Source organism: Thalassophryne amazonica, chromosome 19 (genome assembly GCF_902500255.1).
Source record: "Thalassophryne amazonica chromosome 19, fThaAma1.1, whole genome shotgun sequence".
NCBI classification, from domain to species: domain Eukaryota; kingdom Metazoa; phylum Chordata; class Actinopteri; order Batrachoidiformes; family Batrachoididae; genus Thalassophryne; species Thalassophryne amazonica.
In genome coordinates, this window is record NC_047121.1 from 54,390,009 (window position 1) to 54,416,099 (window position 26,091).

Here is a 26,091-nt window from a genome sequence, read left to right on the forward strand (position 1 = left end):
AACCTGTGAAATACTGGGAGAATATAGTCTGGATGCCATAATACACAACATAAATATCACTGCACATCAACCCAAAAACACCAGACCAACAGTGAAGTTTGGAGGTGGAACAGCACAGTGTGGGGCTGTTTTTCAGCAGACAACACTGACAAACTTCATATAACTGAAGGAACGATGAATGGAAAAATGTACCCAGACATTCTTGATAAATGTCTCTCAGGATGCTGAAGATGAAATGAGGGTGGACATTTCAGCAAGATGATGATCTCAAACACACAAAGAAAATAAAGCTGCTAGAATGGTCCAGCCAATCAGTTGACTGGAATCCTACAGGAAAATCTATGGAAAGATCTAAAGCTCAGAGTTCACAGAAGAGGTCCACAGGACCTTCAAGATTTGAAGGCTGTTGGTGTGGAAGAATGGACAAAAATCACACCTGAACAAAGCATGTGACTAGTTTCTCCACACAGGAGGCGTCTTAAAGTGTCAAGACGAATAAAGGCTTTTGTACAAAGTATTAAATACATTTCAGTTTGTGTGTTCATACTTTTTTCCTGTCATTTCATATTATTACACTGAACTTAATTTATGGACATATATGGTTTGATTTATTTATGTGTAGATGACTTCATAACTAACTTCATGTCAACAGCACTTTTAGAAATATATTTACTGAGAAAAATGGAGATGTGTTCAATACTTAATTTACCCTCAGGTTTTTTTGTTTGTTTTTTTCTTTAACACTTACCTACGATGGCACCGTGTGTTTCTTCCAGCCACAAAAATATTTACAGCTGAATCTTCAAAAAGGGATGGGGTTAGGAACCGTTTTAAAAACTGAGGGGGTGTAACAAATGTTCCAATGTGTGTACGTGTGTGTTATCAAATGTGATTTCTTTCTTTTTTTTTTTTTTTAGCTATTACGTTTTGGGCTTGGAGTGTGGATCTCAGCTGAAATTGAAGACCCTGGCAGTAACAGAACTGGACTTATGCTGAGCACAGACAGATGGATGGATGCAAAATCTTCACAGTACCCGACGGCCATACTTTGGCCTCGGTTAAAAATGGAACAGACGACTGGTTTTTGCATTTCTGCTCCATCATACAAAGTCTAAAAGAAAACACGAAAATATAAATTCCTCTTCGTGTCAAGTCTGGGGCCGCGTGCTGGAGCAGTGTGCTGCTGCATCCACAACGCGACAGAACCAGAACCTCCAGGGGTCCTGGATGGCAACCACCCAGGCACAGGAGCCATATTTGTGCCACGCAGCCATGAATCTTTTCCTTCTTTCCATCCAGCCTGACTTTGCCAGAGTGTGTTTAGTTTGCTGACCCTGGTCACCACGATAATGTCCATCACACAGTGTCCCCACAGTGCAGCTCGCAATCTCTCTCAGCAACAACGCACCCGTGCGTCAGCCACAGTGGCACTGCCCCGGCAGCCCACAATAACGAGGAACTAAAGAACAAAACCTAGGTGTTAATAAATCCTCTCTCAGCCACACGGAAATAAATTAGAGTGCAGTCAAAGGCCGGGCTTAACGAATGCATGCTTCAAACAAAAGTTCCTGTTTCAGGAGGGAAGGTGCACGGCTGACGGATGGCTTGGCAAACATATCTGACATACCTGCCTGGTGCCATGGGCCGGTCACGGCCCCGCACTGAGTGGGACATTGTGTATGAGTGCATCAGTTCTTCCTCCCCTCCATTCGAGCCGTGGGGACGGCTTCAGTCAGCAGAGTCCTGTTTGACAGAGACTCAGCCTCCATATAAATCCCGTCCTATTTATTTGATGTGCAGTTCTACTAGGAGGCTTTCGATCCGTCCTCGGGGAGTCCGCATCTCAAAACACTCAAATAGTCTGGGTGCAGCGATAAGCACTGGGCCGGAATTACACTCTCAAATTCCCAAATCCTTCCAGCGCACATTTCAAGACGCGGCACAAGGAACACAGAGGGCTGTTTTTAGCATCAAGAAGGTTCAATCTGGGGACATCATGGATGTGTTTTAGATCAGAGACTGACAGAGTTCGTGAGAAATGTCACAGAAGATCAAACACACACATAGTGGAATTAGCAAATTAACTTAATTTTAGCTTTGCTAAACACAACTTTACTATGTGACCAAGCAACAAGGTGCACAACAATAATCCACACAGGAGATTTAAAAAAAAAAACAGTGTCAGGAATGAGCACTGAAAACGTATTATTATTTAAAAATCTAATTTTAAGCATTGCAGCATGACCCCTCAGCAGCTTACAGGCATTTTTATGTTTCAAAAAAAATTTGTGCCCTTGACCTTTTAACCTTTTGTGCCCCAAAATCAGTCAGGTTATGTAATGTACATGCAACACATTCAATCACAGTCTGCTTTTGTTTTGTTTATTTTTTTATTTTTTAAATAACACTTCCAGAACCCTTGAACTTTGACCTTCTGACCTTTGACTTCAATGCAAGCGTGACCCATGCATGTCCTAAAAATTTAGAGTTGATGAGTCCTCTTTTGTAAGAGACAGACAGCAAACATGCAAAAAGATGAAAATGAAATATTTCTTAAAATAATGACCAATTTATCTCCACGTGACTCTTCACTGAAGTCGGCAGGTAAATAGAATGAATGAATGAATTTATCTGAGGGCTGGAATGATTAAAGTGGGGGCTGTGTCTGGCCTTTGACCTGTCAGTTGCTCATGCGTGTTTTAGCGTCTTGTTACATTTTGGTTGATTTAAAGACCGTTTATTAAAAATATGTACAAATACAGTTTAAGCTCTCACTTACTTTTAAGAAATAATAATAATAATAATCACGGCGTGGATGTCGTCTGACTCCTCAGTTGTCCTGAACGTTCACTTCAGATTTCCAAATCATCAAAATGACACATTTTAAAGTCTGATTCATCAGATTTCATGTTGCTAATCTGCGACGCGTGCTGGCTAATGTGGGTTGTTACATCAGTGGAAGACATATGATAACTGACCTGACTTCAAAAAATATTTGAAGATTTTCACAAAACAAATTTTTAAATTCATTACCCGTCAATACACAATGAATTTAGCAACACACTAAAAACAGTTCAAGCTGAAATCTCAACTACAGCTTCAATATCTCAATTATTTTTTAAATTAGAACAACTTTGAAATGTCCAGAAATGCATTTTAGGTCCATTAAACTGGAAAGGATTAAAGATAAGAAAATATAAAACAAGATGTATTTAAACATCATCAGGATATGTGTGTTTATATAGAGACGTCAACAAAATTGTGTGTGTGTGAGGCCCGGGGGGGGTGAGGGGGGACCTTTTACAGGGAACACCCTGGAATGTTACGCCAACACGCCCGCCGTATTCAAGCGTGTGTGTCAAAGGTGTTTACAGGGTGTTGACATTCACATGTTGGCAGTGAGCTCATGTGAACGTGGGATCCAACGGATCCGTCTGCACCGGGTCTCGAAAGCCTCCAAAATCCACATCTTTAAAAGAATAACTTTAAAAACATGCAGTTGGTGGAAAAATTTGTTTTATTTGAAATTTTTTTGCTGCAAACATTATTTGCGTTTATTTTACATGACGACTTTATTAAACTGTAACAGTTCAAAGATCCAGAAGCTACGAGTAAAATATCCTGTGTTGACCAGAATTTAACCAATCAGTTTTTAAATTCATTTATTGTTCATTCCACACTTTCGTAATCAATCAATCAGTCTTTATTCATGAAAAAAAAATAAAAATTAGGCAAATTTTAAATTGCCTATTTGATAATGACTTATTTCATAGCACTTTCAAGAAAATACTACAAAGTGACTGCAGCGATTAAAGTATCAACGCGCAACAGTGAAACATGAATGAAACAATAAAATATCAATGCGCAATAATAAAACAAAGATGAAGCGGCAAGATGCACAACAATATAACAGCAATGTGCAACAATACAATATCAATGCACAATAATGAAACAAAGAAGGCACGGCAACATGCACAATACAACAGGAATGTGCAACAATGAAACAATGTGCAACAACACAGCAACACACAGCAATGAAACATCAGATTTTAAGATTGGCCTTTGAAAAGATTCAACTGAAGTAGATTTTCTAATATTAACAGAAAACCCATCCGATTTTACTTTCACTCTGAATCCTGAACTACACGTTTTTAAGAAGTTACAATGTTTGTTCTTTTTGTTGTTTGCATACACAAATATCACAAATATTTTTTGAAATAGTGAATTCTCTTTGAACAAAAATATAAAGATGAAATGTTTCATTATTGCAAATGCTTTTAAATAAAATAATTATCTCATATTATAGGATAATTATTTTATTCAAACAGTTTTACTTATTTTTCTGAATATTTAATAATGAAACATCAAATTATGAAAATGAAAAATGAAAAATGGCTCTTGTCAAACTATTGCGTATTTTTTTAATCATTCATTTTTAAACTGCATTAGAGGTAATCATCAACCTTTTCAAGGTTTTTTATTAGATTGTAAATTTGAATAATGTGTAATGACTGATAAAAGTTGGCTGATATGTGCATTAATTTCCCTTTTATGTGATGGTGCAGCAATAAAACACACTCATATCTATTCATCATCAGAAAGAACAAACACCGGATATAAATGTTTAACCGTTTAAAACTGTTGCCATTTTTAAACAGTTTATGAAGTGTTTTCATCTACTTCAAAAGCTACGTGCTTTTGAAAAATTCCGACCTTTTTTTTATAATTATTTTTACACGACTCAAAGTCAACATAACTTGGGTTTGGTTTGTTTGCATAAAAATTCAGTAATGACCAATAAAAACTGATTTTAAAATGTGCAGATGGCAGAAAACAGAATAACAACAGCTCATACGTCACTCCTCCAGTGGGAAGCTAAATATTTAAACTGTGTGATATTAATTATTTTAATAGAAAAGGCTGAAAACAGGGTAGCTGTGAATGTTATCATTAAATTAAAATAATGGGTTTTGCTCATTTGTTTGTCATTTGCTATTTTGATCACTGAAATATATTGATACAAATAATAAATTAAAATAATTTTGCAAACTTGCACAACTTAAAGCACATTTCTTGGAAGAAACTCAAATTTAAGAACAGATTTATCAAAAATATTGTAAAGCACCACGAGTCCCATTACAGCTGCTAACTAAAGGAGGCTGCATGAGTTCTGTCCTGCAGTCTGTGTGTCTGTCTGTGTGTCTGACCACCCACTGAGAGCTGTGGTGTCTGCAGAAAACAGCTCAGTCATGTCCATTTTTGTGCTGCTCTACAGGTGACAAAAGCAATGTGAAACAAAAAAAAAAATAAAATCTGCTAAAGAGCATGAATAATCTAATCATGTTTTTGGTCACATCACTTCAGCATTCAGCTCCCAGAATGCTTCACTCAGACTGACATTGTCTGCAGGTAATTGGAGGAGTGTTGTAAGTTTCCTATGACTCACGGCCTCTTTCTCCACCCTTGAAAACTGTTGGCTGCAGTGAACTTAAAAACCAAGTCCTCTCCACTCATAAATTACACGGCCGCGGACAACCTTAAGCAGTGTTGAAATGCCTGCAGCAGAGCTTTGTTTCAGCGTTGGTGGAGCGTGAAGCTGAGAGCACCACCTCACCGGGAGCTCGGCTCTGACAGGCACAAATCAGACACACGTGCATCTTTTACCATACCTGAGCTGTGACGTGCTGCCAAACTGCTGGAGCTGGGCCTCAGAAAGGGACACCGGAGAAACAACTGACTGGTTTCTCCATGATGTTGCTCTGCTTCCACAACAGGCCACACATTTGCGTGATGTAGGCCTCCTTAACAATGCCGACTATCACCTTAAAATTAAACCTTTTTTTTTCCCCAATCCTCTGTCCCAAGCTAAAGGTTTTCCTTCCTGAAACCTGTCTTGGCACGGACACCGACAACAACAGCACACTTTGAAATACGATCTGACAGATTAAGAGCTTAGCCATCAGAATAAACCGTTGTGGAATCATCGTACGTTGCAGTTTCTCTGTGTCTCTGTGTGTAAGTGTAGTCTGAAGTAAATAACTCAAGATGTTGCAACTAAGATTAGTCTGACAGACTGCACAGACAATCACAGAGTGCATGATTTCGCCCCCACGAAACAAGGCCGAAACGACAACATCGTCAAAACGGTTATCGACACTTTACCTGCAGAAATAAGAAATTTATTGCAAAGTTTGTATCACATTCAGCAGATTGTGTATCTGTGACATCCAGATGTGCATGAAATGAGATCCATGATCACTTTTAAAGAACTGGACCTGACTACGTTACACACAGTGTTTGGAACTAACTAGTACCATCGAACAGCCTTACAAAATAAAACCACAAAATAAGTGTCATTTTTATCTGTTTCACTGACTGAGAAAAAATACATAATATGATCTTACAGTTACTATTTGAAGTATTGGTGATTAAAAAGGAATTACATTTGGATATAACGTTTTAAAAAAAAATGTAATGTGGTACATTTCTGAACAGCAAGGTTCATCAGAACCCACTAAGGAAAAAATTTATTGTTTTTCAGAGAGTAACAAGTAACCTATAACAAACTACATTTCAAAAATAATTTGACTCAGTTCAGTTCAATTTATTGGTATATCCCCAAATCAGATGACCGGTCGTCTGAAGGTGCTTCACAAGAGCAGGGTCCAAAAAAGCAGACCCAACCCAGTGGGGCGACCATCCAGCCTGGCAACCACAACAATATAAAACAGAAAGTAACACAAAATACAAGCTATCTGATTACAACTAACAGCAATAATAAAAATCTGACCATTAAAGATGGGGTAAAAGGACAATCCAACCACTAAATCTGTGACAACTGTAAGAAACTGACGTCTTCAGTTGAGATTTAAACAGAATCAGACTCTTATCACAAACTGTTTCATAGAAAAGTTGCCCAGTAAGACGAGGTCCTATGACCAGCAGACTTCTGCTTCTACGTATGATGAAAATGAATAATTTTATATGTAAATATAAAACCAACCTTCCCTCCACCAGTAATCGAACTGAGAGTTGGAGAATCCACACAAAGATACAAAGCAAGACTGAGATTTAACATCTCTTGATGTGACTGCTCATTTCATCACTGATAATCTGAAAAATAATATATATATATATATATATATATATATATATATATATATATATATGTGTGTGTGTGTGTGTGTGTGTGTGTGTGTGTCATGGTTGTAGAAGTGCAACAGTGTAAACGGGCCTTGAAATCTCTCCTCAGGTTTTTCGTCACTGCGTTGGCGGTTGAGGAGACATCAGGCTGCAGTCTGACCACCCAGGGGGTCTGTGACACTACAACCTTTACAGAGGGGGATGGGTATGTGTGTGTGTGTGTGTGTGTGTGTGTGTGTGTGTGTGTGTGTGTGTGTGTGTGTGTGTGTGTGTGTGTGTGTGTGTGTGTGTGTGTGTGTGTGTGTTTAGGCAAGTGTCAGCTCACATGCATGAATTTGCTCCTGCATCTCACGTGCGCTCATCCTCCTGTGGCGTCCCACTACTCCTTTTTTATTTCAGATTTACTGTTACTGTTTTATTCCCAGCGGATGTCGGCAGGGAAGTCGGTTCTTCCGACGTTAGAGCGAGAGTGAACAACCGCTCAATGCAAACACAAACCAACCATCCAAGACAAAAGAGCACAATATGGATGCTTCCCCGGGCCAGCAGAGCCACTACACTCGCTCTGTTTGCCCTCTCTTCTCGCTGGAGTCGCCGTTAGGTCATATAATGGCCGCGTCTCATTTCGTCCCTCAAGAGCCTCGGGAAGCCTTTGGCTGGAGAAGGCTGTCTTTGTGAGGTCATAGAAATGGGAGCTGTCACTGTTTGCTCCCGTGCACTTTGAGTGTTTTCTGTGTCCAAACCCCAACTCTTCCACATCCAAAATAAAAATTCTGGCGATTTATGCCGAATGCATTCGTTATTGCACCCCGTGCTTGACTTGTGCTACCTCCTCTAAGGGGGGGGAGGCTGTCGTAACCACCCAACCCCCAAGTCCCTGACCACAATCTTGAAGTGTGGAGGCAATTCAGCTCCTAAACGAGTGCACATGCTAAGGTGAACCGCGATACAAGCATGATAACCCACACAATTAGGAAACAAAATCATAGCCGGCAGATAAATGAGCATACAGTATGGCCTACAATGGGAATTAAACGTATAGGGCAGCTGGGCTCTTATCTGGCTGGGGAAGAAGAAACCGACCAACAAAGGGAGGCCTAACACTAAGAGGCTTGATGCATGGGAAAGCCATGGGCCGGCCATTGTGGCTGCCCTTCTGCTAAGCAAATAGTCCAAACTGTTCATTCCCCATCTCCCATTCTCTCGCCGGTACATTGTTTGTGTCCTTGCATTTCATTCTGACTGGGGAAGATTGCTCTCAGGGCCAGTGAGCAAACAGTCCAGAAAAGAGCCGGCTATCTCCTGCCGTTCCCAGGAGAACTAGCATTTTTATTTCAGCTCCAAGCTGTCAAAGGATTGGAGAGTTTATGTCAGGATCCTGAATTAATTGCTTTAAGCCCCGGGGCCAACGCCGGCGTTTTTATCACCAAATGTTAGGTAAAATGTTTCCTAGCAAATTATGCAGTCTCCCCCGTCCACCCAACGCCACCGCCGCCGCCGCCACCCCTCTGAGTCGCCAAACATTTGGTATTGGATACATACAGGATGAGTTTCTGCAAAACAAATGATGTGTTTAGTTGTTTTGACAGCACAATGGCGTGAATAGTGATGGGCTATAGCGCGGCTGTCAAGGATTTGGTGGAATGAAGGCAAACAGCAAACTTTTGTGTGTGCGCTTTCCCCCTCTCTGTGATGGGAGCTACACGAGCCAAGCTTGGCAGTAAAACGAGTGCGCTTACAGATGCCTCAATAAACCATAGCTGTTCAGACATTTGGTGGAGCGGGTTTTAAAGGCACCAAACTGTCTTCTGGACTGCCAAAGTGCCTCTAGAACCGTCTGTTATCTTCATATCCATCCCATGCTACTGATTACTTAATAACTTTACACAGTATATCATGCGTTTGGATCAGCAGCGCCCTCATATATGCCTGCAAACATCGCTGGCGACCAACTACTTTTTCTTTTCAAAACAAACTGTACACTGGCTTGCAGTGAACACATTATTGTTTTAGTTTTATGCCACAAGTGGCAGCTGAAACTTTTTATTTTAGAGCAGTTGATAACAGTTTGGAGTTTGTTTGTTTTTTTTTTGTTTGTTTGTTCTTGTTTTGTTTTTTAAGCGCCTGCTTGTATTTGCCCAAGTAACTGCATGACATCACATCCTGTTTTTAAGTTTCCCACAATGAAGGCAAATACAATACCAACATTAACCACAGGGGCAGCATCACAACTAAGACGTTTTTATTGTGGCAGCTATAAAAGCAAGTTTAAAGAAAAACCAAATACTTCAGCGGAACAAAAATGACAGAGTGACAGAAGGTTTTGTCAAGAAACTTGTGGGAGTTTGTGAACAGCTAAGTTACAATGCAGCTCCACAACAACGCAACACACACGGCATTGCTAAGGAAGTATTCTGCCATCAGTTAGCGTTAACAGCAAACTACCCTCTGCTGGATACACTTCTAAAACATTAAATCTCATCTGAACTATGTCGCCAAACATGAAACGTGAATGGTGACATATTGGCTGCTAGCATGGTGCTAATCATAGCATACACAACAGCAAAATTAGCACTACCCTAAAATCAAAAACAGACCCACATTATATGAATATGTCATAAAGTAGCTCATTTTTCAGCCAGCTCTATGTCTATTTACCAGGCTAGCTGTTAGCTAACTAGCTAGCTGACTTAGCAGGCCAGTGTATTGACTTAATAGGCTGGTTAGATTAGCATGCAAAGCCAAAGTATGACTGTTAACGTGTTGAAAACAACTTATTTTGTCTTTTTTTTCCAATATTTTGATAACCAATTGTGTGTCATTTTGGTAAAAAAAAAATAAAAATAAAAATCAGACATCCAATCAGGTCCTGTGAAATGCATTGTAGTGAACCAACTGGGAATGTTTTAAACATGTTTTAGAAATTGTGGCATCAGAATAAAACATGACCCAAAAAAGTGAATAATCTGATTTAACTGGTGCAAATCTTGGTGAAATGTGATGAAAGTGGACAAGTGGGTAGCTTGTGGGTGTCTGCTGTAAAACATTTTTGAGATTTTAACAGAGAAATGTAAGGGTTTTGGAAACGTGTGGGGAAAAATACAGAAGCAGTGTTTTGGACATGCGCAAAAACAAATGTGTAATGGGAATCACTGGCAGTGACTGGTGACAATCAGATGTAATGGGATAGTCGTTAATAGTAAGAACTGTGTTTACATATGAACGTTGGCTACAATTTTGAAAAATCTGGCCCTATTTTAACATCAGGATGGAAATCTGAGGCAGAGAATTGGTCATGGTGGACCACCCTTAATTCTTTTGAGTAGGATAATTGTGATAATGTGGCATGCCTAGTGGATATTCTAGCCTTCTTCTGTTGTTGGATGTTTTTTTTTTTTACTCAGTGGTCAGTGGTATCACGACCAGTTGTGTCCGGGGCATATTGACATTGACCAAAGTGGAAATCAGAACATTGTCTGAAGGTTTTCACTTCAGTGAGTGAATCTGAATCTCTGGATTTCATCCTTGGATACCGTGTTTTAAGTGATGGAAAAAACATTTTTGAAATCACATTTTAGCATCCAGAGCATCCACACTGATGCAGCTGGAGAAATCTAATTGCATTTATTTCAAACCACCTCTAAATGTAGTTTGAACCAAGTTTGCAATAATTTCAACAGATTATGGGAGTTTTTGTTGTGCAGATTTTTTTTTTGGGGGGGGGGGGGGGCAATCTGGAGATGCCAAAATTGGTGAAACACCAGTGGGTTTCACCAAGTGTGAAACACCAGGAGGTTGTGCTCTCTAGTGTACTGAATCCAAATTATATGTTCTTACAATAATTATTCCTGATTTTAATGCTTTTGATGTGCATAAAATTTCCTGAACTTGCTTTTTCACTACTTCTATTTGCAGGTCTGGGTATATATATATATATATTTTTAATCCTCTCCTGGCTGCTAAGAGAATCAGCCAAAAACAACACAAGAGCTGAGTCGTACAAAAGTTCACGTCCTCAATGGCGTTCATGAATCTGACACTGCAGTGAACTATTATATTTACATCAAAAAAACACCGGTGATATTTCAACGTGACGCATGGCGTTAGCCTTCTTGAAAACCTATTGTTCACCTGTCACTGGTCAATACATCAAGGTGGTTTTTCTGATTGGAAACGCTGATAGAGTTTATTCTAAAAAATAATGGAGCTGCAGTGAGAGCACCAATAGTTTGCATATGAAGGAAAACCGATGTGAAATTTGCCTTAATATATAAACACAACTGTATCCGACACAATACCCTCAAACACATCTGAACCCACAGCTGATTTAACTATAACCGACGGCCTCATAAATGTATCCGTGTCGTACATGACGTAATTCACAGGACGCAGTAAAGTCTTTCACGTGGACACTTCAGGGTAAGGGCCGCTATAAATCTTGCAGCTGACTCCTTAATCTGAACGGATATTAAGTGACAAACGGCGCGATGCTTCTGTCAGCATCAAGCAGCCGAGGGTTAAATAGTGTGTATCAGGGGACTACTCTGCAACCGGGGAACATTCAGACCTCATCCTTCACCATAATCTGCCCCACAGACCTCGAGACGCCCCCCAGGTTTCCTCCATCCTTCAGATGAGCATCCCACTTTCCATTATAAATCCAACCCAATCTCACACCATTAAATCACACGGCCATTTATACGGGATTACATTGGGGATTAATTTGATTCAAGTCAGGGTATGGGAATTCATTAGTGGGCTGACAGTGGTGCTATACAAGGGTGGAATTTAATTTGAATGCCCCGAGGGAAGCACTACAGGCCGCTGAGGCCGTGTTGAAGTTTAGGCTTCAGACACAGCGGGAGGTCATTGTTCCACGCTTTAGATTTTGATTTGGACGCTTGTGTGGCAGCACTTGATTGCTGTTGATGGGCTGTTATCAAACTAAGAGCAGTAATGCTGTCAGGTGAGCGTGTAAGGAGATATTCCTGAGCAGACAGAACGTTTGGCCTGTGCATGGATCCAGACCTGAATTTCACGTGGCTGCAAAAAAAAAAAAAAGAAAATACAGGATTTTTCACATTCATATGGTATTAAGATGAGCACATTATTTGAATGTCAGTGACTCTCATGAATGTTGAAATGGCATATCCATTGCGGCCATCCCTGACAAGCTGCACGGTGTAAAGAAAAGGCATTAAAATAGACTCGGACGCAGATTACAGAATTCACCTCTGCAGAACACCAGCCTGGCATTCACTAAATTGGACAAGTCCCACTGTAAAACATCCCATCACAGCGCACGTGTCTGAATAGCAGAACATATGCAGGACAAAATATTCCATAGATTGTTATTCCGACGACGGCACCAGGGGCATCGGGCTTGTTTGCCTTTGCCTGGACAGGAGATTGGATTGGGGGGTTTAAATGAATTGCTGGTGCACCACGTTTATAGGTTTCATTAACTTTTAATGAGTTGGGTGTCCTTCGCTGTGATTGGCTGGCAAAGCACTGCCTTTACTTCCTGGAACTAGACACGAGGGGGAATTGAGGCGATATTGCAGTATGTTGGCTTCCAACCAAGTGACATGTGCTGCACTGTGTCTAAATGGGTCCGAAAAGGGGATATGATGTGGTGTCGTTCCAAAGCAGCAGCCTCAGATATCCATCAGGTCTGGCATCTGCTGAATCCAAAACCTGGAGGTAGAGTCTCGAGGGGAATAAAGAAACCTTGGCAGATCAATCGTTGCCCAGCAGGAATCCCGTTACCACAGCTGACTGACGTATCGTTTGATGCTAGCTTTGCCAGCAAGGTTTGATCTCAAAGACAGGCACCACACCCGCTGGGAAATGCCTGCAAAATCACTGAGGAGGATCCTGGAGCATGTTTGTGTGTTTGCACACTAATGTCCATCTTCCCTGCCGTCAGCCCAAACAACACCACCATTCATATTTTGAGCGTCTCTAATAATATCTTTCTGCCTGTCTGACCGTTGCCCTCTTAAGGGATACTCTGCTTTTATAATAAAAAACAAATTAAAAAATTCCCACTGAGATGTTAAACTCACCATCACTAATACACGATGAGCTTCACTCCTGAGGAAAAAAATGTCACTTTTCCATACGACTACTCAAGTCTTATGACAACCCAAAGAAAACATGACATCAGGCTGTGGGTTTGAATCCAACTCCAATTACCAAAGTTGAACTCATCCTGATCATTTCTTAGATTTGTAAAACTGCAGTATTACTACAGTATCCAGCAACCAGCTGTACTGACTTCACTAAAAAATGGTTAGTTTGTATAACTTAAATTGAGTATTTTTAGCATGAAAAATAAGGTTTTGCATGTTTACATTTTGGTAAGTTTGTGATGAAGTTTTCTTTACATTTCTGTTAAGAATTACAGAATGACATTTTAAACCTATACAATTCACTGGTGAAAATCTATTTCCAAATATAAAGCAACTCAGGGCTTGGGATAAAACTATAATATGCAAAGCTTTGAAAAAGAAACTTGTCTATTCTGTTTTCGCAATTGCATTTGTGATTTCTACACTGTTAATGTCAAAGTTCAGCTCTTCTTTGACTGTCTGAGTCCTGCTGATCTTAGTGAGTTAAATGGATTACTGTAAAGTATTCCAGTTGTTTCTTCTCAGTCAATATCAGTGCAAGCTGATAACTTCCAAGGTGGTGATACAAAATTGTTCAGTTTTTAAAAATGACACTTGTTGACAATGGTTTTAAAATAAACAATTTGATTGTAACACTGGAATTGCAACATGTAATTTATTCTGAATTAAGTAAAATAAGGATTTTTTTTTTTTTTACTGTTAAAAAGTTACAAAATGAAGATAAGAATTTGCCTGGATATTTCTGAGTTAAAATGGACAGAAAGTTAAGAAGTTAGAATCATGTAAATGAAATAATTTGGCTACATATTAACACCTTTTAAAACCTTTGTAGTTCACTTGATTTACACCTTATTAACCTTGAAGGGATCAAAGCAAATCAAATACTAAACCACTTAACTACATGTCTTGCTAAACTTGACTGAGTCTGAATATAGAAATGTCATGGCATTGAGTTAGTGGATCCACACAAATTGTTAGCTTATTCTTTTTAAAGTTTAGCAGTGCAATACTTTTTAGAGTGTTTGAAATCTAATAAAAGCACAGCCCTTTGTACATACTACAAAATGCTAACTTAACTTTGCTCAGCGAATCTTTAAACTGTAGTAACATAATTTTGAAACAGCTTGCAGCTGTTGCTGTACAGCTTGTTAGCTAACTAGCCAGCTAGGCTCCCTCACACAAGTATTTAGGACAAGATGTTTAAGAGCAAATTTGAATACATTTCCTTTTCATCGTTGGATTTGCGTGAAATATTCACTCGAACAGTTTGCCTGAATATGCCACATCGGCATCTGTTTGAAAAGTGAATTTGCATCGTGCATCCCAGCCATCTTGATGATGCTAACCTCAACAGCCGATAGTCACATCTAAAGCTCTAAAATGATGGTGGCTGTCATATTAGTTTGTTGTATCATGTAATATTCAGATTTCAAAGAAATATTGATCATTTTACAGTCAGTTTTGAAAAAAACTGCACACTACAAATGTAGTACTGCTAGCAAGCTAACCTAGCCCACATAATCCCAAGTCAAAGTCGGATGGCTCGGCTACTTGGCTTGTAGCTGGTTTGAAAACTGGCTTGTTAGGCTCTTTGGTGAGAAAACAGTCTGATAAAGTATTCACCAGAATGCCAGGCTGGTATCCAGTTAGTGATTTCATTAAATCAAAGGAACTTCCCACTAGTCCTAGGGTCTACTAGTCCTAGTCCTAGGGTCCATTAGCCCTGGATAGGGGTTAGGGTTAGGATTAGGGTGAACTTTATATTATTTGATGGTGTATATTATAACCCCAAACTGATTTTAAAGAGGTTAGGACTAGAGGACCCTAGGACCAGTGGATGCTCCCCCAATAGCAACAGATAGATCTTCTTAGAAATCACTTCATGCAGACTTTGGTAAGGCTGATTTCAAATATAACGGCGATTCAACGGATTACAGTGATTTACAAACTGACCATTCACTGAGTCTGTCTGAAGCAGGCGGTGACCTGAATGGATCACCTTTAGGTCACCGCAACTGACCCGCCAGCTGCTGCCTCACAGTCAACGGCCATTGTTGGGTCGGAGTCTGTCTCTCTGAAGACATCCTGCGCTGGAATGTCACATACTGGTGTCAGAGGAGTGCGAACACATCAGTGAGCGGCTGCAAAATTCTCGCTGTGTCTGTCCTGCCCTCCTTCTTTCACATATGCACAGCTGCAGCTCAGCTTTACAACTAGTCGGGACGGTTATAAGTAAAACTGCACACTGTCATTACAATTAGGCCTCCTTTCAGTCCACAACTCAAACATGTACAATTTACTAAACATTAAAAAAAAAACAATAACTTCTCATTTTGTGGAAATCAAATTCAATTTGGCTTTTCAACAATCAATCAGTTATCAAATTAACTCAATATTTTCCTTTTTCTGTGATTTATCAATTCATATTTCAACACATGCACTCATTTTCCACACATATCTCATCTTCATCTCGTCCACAGATCCACAAAACAGCAGCATCTGTCAGCAACTTAAATATGAATTTTTGAAGCTGAGGTCGGCAGCTAATAGAAGAAAAATTAAAAACCAATACTTGTAACATATTCCCCACTCAAGCACCTCAATGCCAAAGAATTTCATTCAGAAGAGAATATAAAATGCAAAATAACACACTTTTCCATAAAATCTCTGTTTTTCAACACTTTCCCCATGAATAAATTTGAAAGTTGTTTCTCCTTCTGCAGCAAAGACTAAACCTCTATTTTTGTGATAACTGTCCATTTTTCAATCAATTGCACAGTGACAAGAAAAATAATGAATATTATTGATTTTAGTGAAAAGTTCACTGCAATCAATAATTTCAGCTTCAAAATGAGAATTTTAATATATTTTAAGTGCTGAATGTTTTTGGGATGGGGAGGTAATTTCCTCAAATCCACTGTAAAAAAAAATAGTTGAGAATACTTCAAATTTGCAGGCAACAGTCTGCACTAAGACTTTTATGTTGTGCCGATGATGAACTATATACTATAACATACGAGTATTTCATCATCGGCAAATTCACCTTGTAAAATACATAAACAAACGTTTTTGTTTTTTTTTAATTTGGTGGTTATTAGAATTTTAAAGAATTTTATTTTAAAAATGTTATTTTACAAACAATCTCGTAATTGCACATCTTTAAATATCAGTTAATATTTTGCTCGTGTTCAAGAATCTTAGTGGCTGCTTATTTTATTAAATGTATCATCTCTAATGCAATTTATCAGTTTTGTATGTCCAGTTAAAAATAATGTGCCTTCATGATTTAATAATATATATTCGGATAAAACTAATTGTAGCATATCATTTTAAAATATTTAACTTCATTTGTTCAATAAGGGTATGATCTGCTGTGAACATTTACTGTAGAATAATAGTTAAATGATGACTGTGTTTTACCTGAATAATGGAATAAGACTGAAAATATTTATATTATAATATATATTGGTTAATTTTCATTTCTGTCGTGTTGATCAAAGCGTAACAAATTGGACGGTGATGGCTGCGGAGACGCGCTCGGTGCGTGTGTCCGGTCCGAGCCGCGTCCTGAGCGCCGTTTGCGGCTTTCAGGTTGGATTTTGTGGCGCCTTTAGTGCAGAGACAGAGGTCAGTTAGCGCCGCTAAGAATCCGGATTAGGAGCGTTTCTGCTGAAAGAGGAGTTAAATCGGGTTAGTGTGGACGGTCCCTCCCCTGCAAGAGGCTGAGACAGAATTACAGCTTGTTGGACCGGTGTTCCGTCGTCGCCATGGAGACAGGTCGACTTGGGTGTTCCAATCCGGGCTGCATCAATTTAAAGGTGCGTAAAGCATCTGATCCCTGAAACAAGATTTTCTAATACACCTGCACATTTTGCAGATTACTGAAGGAACATGTTCGCATGAGGAACTTTTTATTTGCATTTTAACAGCACTGATTTCATTTTATTTTCTGTGGCGCCCTTCTTGTAGGTTTACTGAGTCATTCAGTGAAAACAGAGGCCCAAACTCGTTTACGCATTAAAATTCACCGCTGTGGAGAAAATGTGCGAAGGTGTGACGCATTTTCATGAAAAAAAAAAAAAAAGAATCAAACCGCCTTTTGATTGGATCATAATGCTAAAATGAGAAAACAGAATCTGTATGTTTTTTGTTTTGTTTGTTTTTGCCTTTTATTTTCATTTTTACGCACGCCAACATTTAAAATCCATTGTTCTGTTCCAGCAAAATCTGTATCGATAGTTTTCATTTGTTAAATATCCGACACCCCCCACCCCCACCCCGTGTGGAACCCGAGTCAAGCTGCAAAATAGCGTCTTTGTGGAGTTTGATTTTTTTTTTCAGGCCTTAATCAAGAAATATGCAAAGAAATGTGGATAAATGAGGTTAAAGGGATCAACAGGCGGCTCCATCCCTTATTCCGTTACTATAACAACAGCTGTGCGTGATGATGATCCTGCAGGAGCTGCGCACGGCTTCTTCTTCTTTTTTTCCTGTTTTTTTTTTTTTTTTCTTTCATCCTCTCTCCATGGAAAGACAAAGTTGGGAGAGGCACACCGATGCGGCCTCTGAGCACACTACAGATTGAGGTTGGTTACCTTTGAACCAGCAAAGCTGCAAAAGGCCATTCCCATCTCAGAGGCACTACAGAGGGCTTGACTGGACTTATCCGGATCCAATGAGAGCCGCCACGGAATACACTTGTTTAATTTTGGCTAATGGGCATTTTGGAAAAGATTTCCACAGATTTACCTGAATCAGTTATTCAAATATTGCCTCTTAGACATCCCCCTATTTTTTTAAAAGAAATTTTGTGACCCCCCCCCCCCCCCCCCCCCCCCCCCCCAAAAAATAATAAAAAAAATAATCAGCTATAGAATGTTTAATTTTTGCTAGTACTTATTATTATTAGTTTTATTATTATTAGTTTTATTTGATATTTTATAACTGACAGGTTGAATGTGTGCAATATCTATTAGTGTACATGTTAAAAACAAATAAGTAAATCTTTTAAATCTACGAAAAGCATTGCATAAATACTTTTTAAAGACTGGTTAATTGTTTGGGAAATTGTCTGTGTTAATTGTCCTGCACTGTTCCAGTAAATAAACAAAAATGTGAACATTTTGAATAAGTTGTCAAATTAAAAAAAAAAAAAAAAATTATCCTTAATTGGAGTAAGCGGCTGAAGGTGAGTGAGTTAATAGCGCTTTTTAACAAACTGTTTTTTTAGTAGAAAACAATGCAATGGTTCATTATTTTTAAGCGCAAAATGCTCTATATAATTCCATTAAAAATGCTATTAAAATTCAATATGGCTTTATGTTTGAGTCATTTGGGGAGAAAAAAAACACGACGTTTCCTGTAAACAAAGTCCGAAAATGAAATGGAGACAAAGCAGCAGTGTCAGTGCTTCGTGACTCACTGTTTCACCACATCAATCAGGCGCACAATGAAAAAAAATCTCAACTTCACAAGTCCTTAAATCCATTAGTGAGTCCTGTATTTGTGCGTAAAAGTGCCAGTTTGACGTGCACGAAAATCAACCATCAATCAATAAGAATGTTGGTGGATCATTATTTTGTTTACATATACGACAAAACTCTTAGAATTGCATCCCAGAATTTATTTTTAAAGCAGTTTTGTTTTGGATTTTTTTTTTTTTTTTTTTTTTTTTTTTTTTTTTTTTTTTTTTTTTTTTTTAAATGCAGCAAAATCTTTGCTGGCAGACAAAAGCAGCAAACCTCTGTCACACTTTCCTCTCAGCTCACGTGTCCTGAAATCCTTCCTCCTGGTTTTAGGACATCAGCCTGTACACAGCGCGCAACACAAAGAATTTAATAGAGAATAAAAGGTTCGTACCTGTGGAAAACTGCCGCTGCTTGTTGTTGCCAAGCCGCTCAGGAGCCTTGTGCCTTCTGCAAAGAGCTCCAGACATCACGGCATTTATTTGAGCTCAAACTCTGTCACTGTTGACTTTAGCACAAAGCAAAGATTTCGCTGCCCCGCTAGTTTAAAAAAAAAAAATGATTATTTTACAGAGATATCGATCAGTGTGCTATAAAAAAAATCAGCTTAGCATTATATGTCTAAAACGAATAGAACGAAATTTAATGTCTGTGCAAATTTACAGAGCTATTCAAAGTTTGCACTTGTGCAATTTGGTTGGTGTGTGTGTGTGTGTGTATGTGTGTGTGTGTGTGTGTGTGTGTGTGTGTGTGTGTGTGTGTGTGTGTGTGTGTGTGTGTGTGTGTGTGTGTGTGTGTGTGTGTGTGTGTGTGTGTACTCTTCCTATGCGGGCACTCTATTGTTTACTGGCTTTGTTTATTCGCAGATCACGCTGTTTAAATCTGTAAAGAGGGTCTGGAGAATAAAACGCGCACTTCAGCAGAAAGGGTGCACAAATGTCCCCCCGAACTCCTGCGGCCTTGGATTTGGGCTCAGCGGGGAGCCGTCAAGAACCAGTCTGTCTTATCTAACAAGAGGGGAGGGTCCGACTCGGTTAAAAACATGTAGCAGACAAATGAGGCGCAGACTGTGAGCAGAGGAGCTCAAAGCATCTCATTCAGGCCGCTCTACTCCAAAATCAGACCCTTTTCTCGCTGCTGCGCCGCAGGAGGCGCGTTTATGGCGCAGCGACACTTCATCTGATTCACTGAGCCAAACTGCGCCGCGTGCGTGTGCACAGCAGGCGTGTGCGCTACAAATTTAGTGCAGGGATGTGAGAGGATTAAAACTTGTTTATCTGATGACAAATCAGAAGCGATGACACCAAGAAATGACAGGCGGCGCGCTCTCGCTTTTCTTGGAAACACGCAGAGGCTTTTAATTAATGCTCTTCTTTAATTGGTTTTAAAGTGTTTGTTTATTAATTTGTAAAAGCCCCTCTGTAACATCAATTTACTTTTGAGAAAATGGTTGAGTGGAATTTCTTTTGTTTCACTGGTGATGCTGTTTCTCACGCTTGGCGAATTAGTTGGAGTGTTTATTTCACTTGTTTTTTTACTCATTCGTGTATTCAGTGTTGCATTAATTTATTATTATTATTATTTGTTATTTTGAAATGAAGTGTTGCTAACTCTGTCTCTTATTATATTGATTAAAATAACGTGTGATTCAAACCGAAATATTAATTTTAATAACATACAAATTGCACTACAACTATTTATTGCTTGATAATTAAGAATACGTTGCTAAATGAATTACAGTAATGCATTTGTAATGCATTTAGCTTTATTCTTCACATTTTTCTATGTGATTATTAACTGATAACATCGTGTATTTTAAATTGAATTGTATATGCATAAATTGGTCGACATATAGCTCATTATATGAAGTAATTTTTGTTTTAATTTTGAAATTGTGCACAATGTTTTTGTTTTTTTAAAGAATAGTAACGACCGCTATGAGCTGTTGCACTAATTTAAAAAAGGTTTCATCTTTGGCTATGATTTATAATGATTTTTTTAACCTCTATCCGAAAATACTAACACCAACAATTTAATAATTTTCCCATCAGTATGTAAATATGAGTTTGTTGTTGTTGTCGTCAAATACTGCAATTTATATGTAATATATGTAATCCAAAACGGATATTAATGTAATAATAATGTCATTTAAGAAAATGGCTTCATACTGAAAAAAACAATTAATATTATTACTATAATATGCTGCTTTATAACATTATAATGGTGATGTGATTAAGAAAACTGCGTCATACAGAGAAGTAAATGATAATGAAATAATAATCATCATCATCATAGTGTGTTTTTATGAAGGAAAAAAACACCATATGCAGAAAACCAAACGGGTAACACTTTAATATAGATTTTGTTCTTGTCACTACAAGAATACACATATACAAGCCATAAATAGGAATTACACAAATGATTGAAGAAATCCTCCGATGCTTTTAAAAGTCATGAATCCAGTGATGTGGAAATATTTTACAGCTCGCTGTCTTTGGGTCCATTCCTGCAGCAGACCTCTGAACACATCTGTCACGTTTTCATTAATCATCTCTCAAAATAGTTCGACTACTAACAAACTGGACAGCGAAAAAACGGTGGAAACGTCAAAAATATCTCATACATATTGTACACAAATTCTATAATTTTTTTTTCTTTACAAATGTACAAATTGAACGTCCATGTCGGGGGGATTATGAGGAGTTCATAATGGGCCGGGAGTACACGCCCTGGTAGTAAGTCGTGTCGGGTAGTGATGACGAATCCAGACCGGCTTTCCCCGCCATGGAGCCCATGGAGAGCGCGCCGGCCATCGGGGAGCCGTAACCGGAGTAATGCATCACCTGCTCGTAAGTCTTTAGGTCCATTTTGTGGTGCTGCTGCTCGGACGACATGAGGTTGTTGATGGAGAACGGGTGGTTGAAGGAGTAGTGGTGCTCCGGCTTCATGTGCGCTTCGTGCGCCAGCACCGAGTGATGCTGCGCCATGAGGTGCGGCACCGGCGGCACCGGCGAGGCGGCGGCGTGCTCCGGGCTCAGGGCCGCCTGGCTCGCCTTCATGTCCGACAGGGAGCGTTTGTGCTCCCCGGAGGAATTGGATTGCGGAGACTCGTTGCCGTTGCAGCTCTCCGAGCTGCTGCCGGACGATCCGCCGTCGCCCGGTTTGCGCGACGAATCCTTCATGGCCATTTTCTTCTCGCACTTGAAGCGCTTCTGCCTCCTCAGGTAGCAGCCGTTCTCGAACATGTTCCCCGAATCCGGATGGAGCGTCCAAAAGGAGCCTTTGCCGGGTTTATCCGGTGACCGCGGCACTTTGAGGAAACAGTCGTTGAAGGAGAGCGAGTGGCGGATGGAGTTCTGCCAGCGCTGCTGGTTCTGCCGGTAAAAAGGGAACAGGTCCATGATCCACTGGTAGATCTCAGCCAGTGTCAGCATCTTACTGGGGGACTGCTGGATCGCCATGGTGATGAGGGAGATGTAGGAGTACGGCGGCTTGGCGTGCGTGTAGCTCCTCCGGTAGGTTTTTGGGTCTCTGGACCTGTTGATGTTCGACTGTCCGTAAATGGGGCTCATGGCGTTCATGTTGGTGTACGATGTCAGCGCGTTCATGGACGCGGGCTGCGCCGTCATGGGGCTCATACTGGGGCTGAGGGCGGCGCTCATGGCCGTCATGCCCGCTGCGCCCATGCCGTTCATGGCTCCGGTGCCCGCGGGAGACATGCCGGTCATTGAGGGGCTCATGCCCGTGTTGACGTATGACATGTTCATGGAGTTGGCCGTCATGTTGGCGCTGGTGCTCATGCCGGACATGCTCATGTAGTTCATAGAGTTCATTCCCAGGCCCGCGTTCATGTTGCCAACCGAAGTGTAACACTGTGGGGGGGGGGGGGGGGGGGGGGGAAGCACAAGCAGGTTCACTTTTACGCATGAAAAAAAACAGCACAAAAATACAAAGATAAAAGCTTAAGATGCGCACAAATAAAATCATTTCAAAATTACAAAATAAAAGCGGTTATTTGACAAAGCGCGTTAAATTGTGTTTCATATTGCGCCAAAACAAAGCCGTCGTGCGCACACTAAAACAAATATTTGAATCAATCTCTTCAAATTCATGTTTGTGGAAACAAAATTAGATTTTTATAAAGATATTAAAAATGAGTGAGAAGTTTCCTCCCCGACATGTCAAGGCAACTTTTGTTAGGATAGCGCGCGCCGCGCGGAGATGAGGGAGGATTTGGAGGCGCCTCAAGTCAATATTTGATCACAAAGTTAATATTATCTCAGGGCTAATACTGAGTTGTATAAAATGGGATCGGCTTTACGCGAACAAAAATATATATTTAAGGTGGTACCCACCTCGGGCTCTGCGTAGTAGGTGCTCCAGTCGGTGTGTTCGTGTCCTTCCATTTTAACTGCTCCGAGCATCATGGAGGACTTCCACAAATCGTCTCCCAGCAGAGGAAAAGTCTCTGTGATAATAGCAGGTGACTGGGGGGCCGTAGGGTGTGCTTTCAGGTCGTCGCCGGGTCCCTTCGTGGAGGACTAGCTGGCGCGTGAGTGGCCGTGAAACGCGTCCGTCAGTGAGCGGAGTGGAAATGACGCTCCGCGCTGCCTCTTAGCGCTGTCATATAGCTGTGAGCGCCAAGCAAACCTCCAATCCAGAGTTCTACAGCCTTGGGCCCCATTTGAATAATCTCCTCACACCTAGGCGTGAGACTCCTCAGGCTGCCCCCCACTCCACCCACCCAACAGCACCGTCACCACCACCCCAAACGTACACCTGCGCTGAGCGCGAACGGCGCTTTCATTGAAGATTTAGCGCATTTTGCCATTTTTCAAAGATTGTTTGGCGCTCATCCATGTCTGCGCGTCATTACGCACACACCCCCAACCGGCTCCCTGCGCGTCAAATCAAAAGTCATTTAGACTGTGTTGCGTTTTGAACGTTTATATCACTTTTGCTGGAGCAATAACGCCTGAAACCTCGTCAGGTTTATGAAGTAAATGTTAAGAAATGCACCGAACCAGCGTGAGCGAGCTTTAACTTTAAATAAATACATTTCGAATGTGCTGCTCAAATTATAACTTTATCACATTTCAATATGCATTTAATGTGGCGCAAGCGTACATCAAACATTATATTTGATGTGGGCTTCATAGCTTCAAGTCAAACGATTTTGTTCACTTTTGATCAAATGGGTTCAAAATGTGTCAAATCGCGGTAAAACGGGATCATTTTCATATATATACTTTATGAGGAGAAAAAATACAACTGCAGTTTTCATGGTAATTATTTGAATGTTAGGTTTGAACCATGAACGTTTGAAAATGTTTTAATTCGAGTTAAATATTCAGTCACCACGCAAAGCTTTACAGCGCCCTCTCTCGGATACTGTCTGCAAAAGAGCAATCTATAGAATCAGAATTGAATTTATTGCCAAGTAAGTTCTCACATACAAGAAATTTGATCTGGTGTTGTTGATGGATAAACAATAAAAAAAAGGAAAAAAAACACTTCTGTAAAAAGTAAAATAGTCAAATAGACAAAACTATGTTCACTTTAAAATAAGTAACTATAACGTAGTGGAATGGACTGTGCAAAAGCATGTGATTGGTGTGCAGATGTGCGGGGATGACCAATCTGTACTCTGTGGGTGTGGGGAGGTCTGTGGCATTATTTATTAGTTTAGCTGCGGATGGAAAGAAGCTGTTTTTGTGTCTTATAGCGCTTATGATGGAACTTCTGTTCTATTTAAGTTTGTGTGCGCGCGCGCGCGTATCACCGCTGACTTTTTAAAACTTGCATTGCGTTTTGTTTTGTTTTTTCCTTTGCGTTCCTGGTGTTGTTCGGGTGATGCGTGTTTTAGGGCTGCAGTATCAGACGGGTTGGGTCCGGGTCTGGTGTCTGTGACGCCCAGGTGAGGCGGCGGTCCGGTGCCAGCCACGCGTCAGGAGCTCTCCATCTATTTGAGCGCAAATTTACGCAGGAGCATAAACACCAGTACGGAGCTCCATTAGTAAAAGCGAGTAAAAGTGCGCTGTTGACGAGAGACCAACAGTCTGCTTAACTTGGAAATGAGATCATCAGACACTCTGTGTTTGAGGATCGTACTGATCCAAACACGCAAACTGTGCGCACTCAACTGGACTTTGCACTGCGGGCGGGGGGGGGGGGGGGGGGGGGGGGGGGGGACGAACACTGTTTTCATGGCTGAGAAAACCATAAATTAAATAGTTCAATTTAATGTACGATTCAAGGGTGATTCTTTAACTACGGGCACTATTGGCCTTGTAAATATAATTTCCACCACACCATTGCCTTACAATATAAAGCACCTTGGGGCAACTGTTTGTTGTGATTTGGCGCTATATACATGTGCTCTGATGTCACTGTTTATCTCCATAGAAACTACCCAAACAATCTTTCATACAAACTGTTTAGGGACATTACAGTGTTGTGGTGGAAATTACAATAGTGTGGGACAACTACATTTTGTAAAAAAAAAAAAATCACAACAGTTGTATGACATTGAATACCCCAATTATGTTTTGATTATTTTACTGATATTTTATTCAGAGATATTTTAAAACATTAGAAAAAACGTTTCTTTGCCATTCATTTTTATCATTGAAGATCAAAAGTCTGGGTGTGGGACAAGCACAAAACGGCAATATTTGCATATAATGATGCTGAAAAAAGGTGAAAAAGTCATCACAGACTACTAGACCAAATTTCTTAACACACTTTCATCGTAAAGATAACTATAAAAGTGTGAAATTTCCCCTTTTTTCTGTTTTTCATACAATATGATCAAAGGACATAAGTGCCCGTAGTCTAAGAATCACCCTCAAAAGCATGGAGTTAAATCAGTGTAATCAAAGTTTACAGCTACAAAGTGTGTCAGTTAATCTGCATCTGTGTATAAAGAATTCCAGTCTGTGTAGTTTAATACAGCAAAATATAATGTATTATAGAAATACATGCATTTATAGGCCGAGTTATGTAACATAATAATCTAGCCCAGTCTCCCGGGTTTTTTTTCGTGCTCCCGTGACGAAATTGAATAATCATATAAGATTGATATGGAGTAAAGTTCAGTATTATTCATATAATTGTAACATTTAATATATGAAAAATGTCAGCTGTAAAATTCATGACAGTTTTTTGCTTTTAAAAATAATTCAGATGTGGAAAATGATGCATAATCTGCTTTTGGCTATAAAACTAGATCACGTATTAAGAGAACGTTTTCTGTCTACAGACTATCGTCAGGTTTTTAAATAGTCATTTTGTTGTTAATTGGCAACTGTGTTTGTGTTGTCAACTTACAAAGAAAAGAAGTTAGGTTT

General features: G+C 39.9%; 1 protein-coding gene across 1 annotated transcript; it reads right to left on the bottom strand.

The window, feature by feature from the left end:
* Positions 1-21,314: 21,314 nt before the first annotated feature.
* foxa2 (forkhead box A2) lies at positions 21,315-23,469 on the bottom strand. Its single transcript, XM_034159749.1, has 2 exons — positions 23,098-23,469; positions 21,315-22,614 (listed from the first exon to the last, which is right to left on the bottom strand). The coding sequence occupies exons 1-2, from the start codon at positions 23,167-23,169 to the stop codon at positions 21,436-21,438; spliced, it is 1,251 nt and encodes a 416-aa protein (XP_034015640.1). The 5' UTR covers positions 23,170-23,469; the 3' UTR covers positions 21,315-21,435.
* Between the last annotated feature and the right edge of the window lie 2,622 nt (positions 23,470-26,091).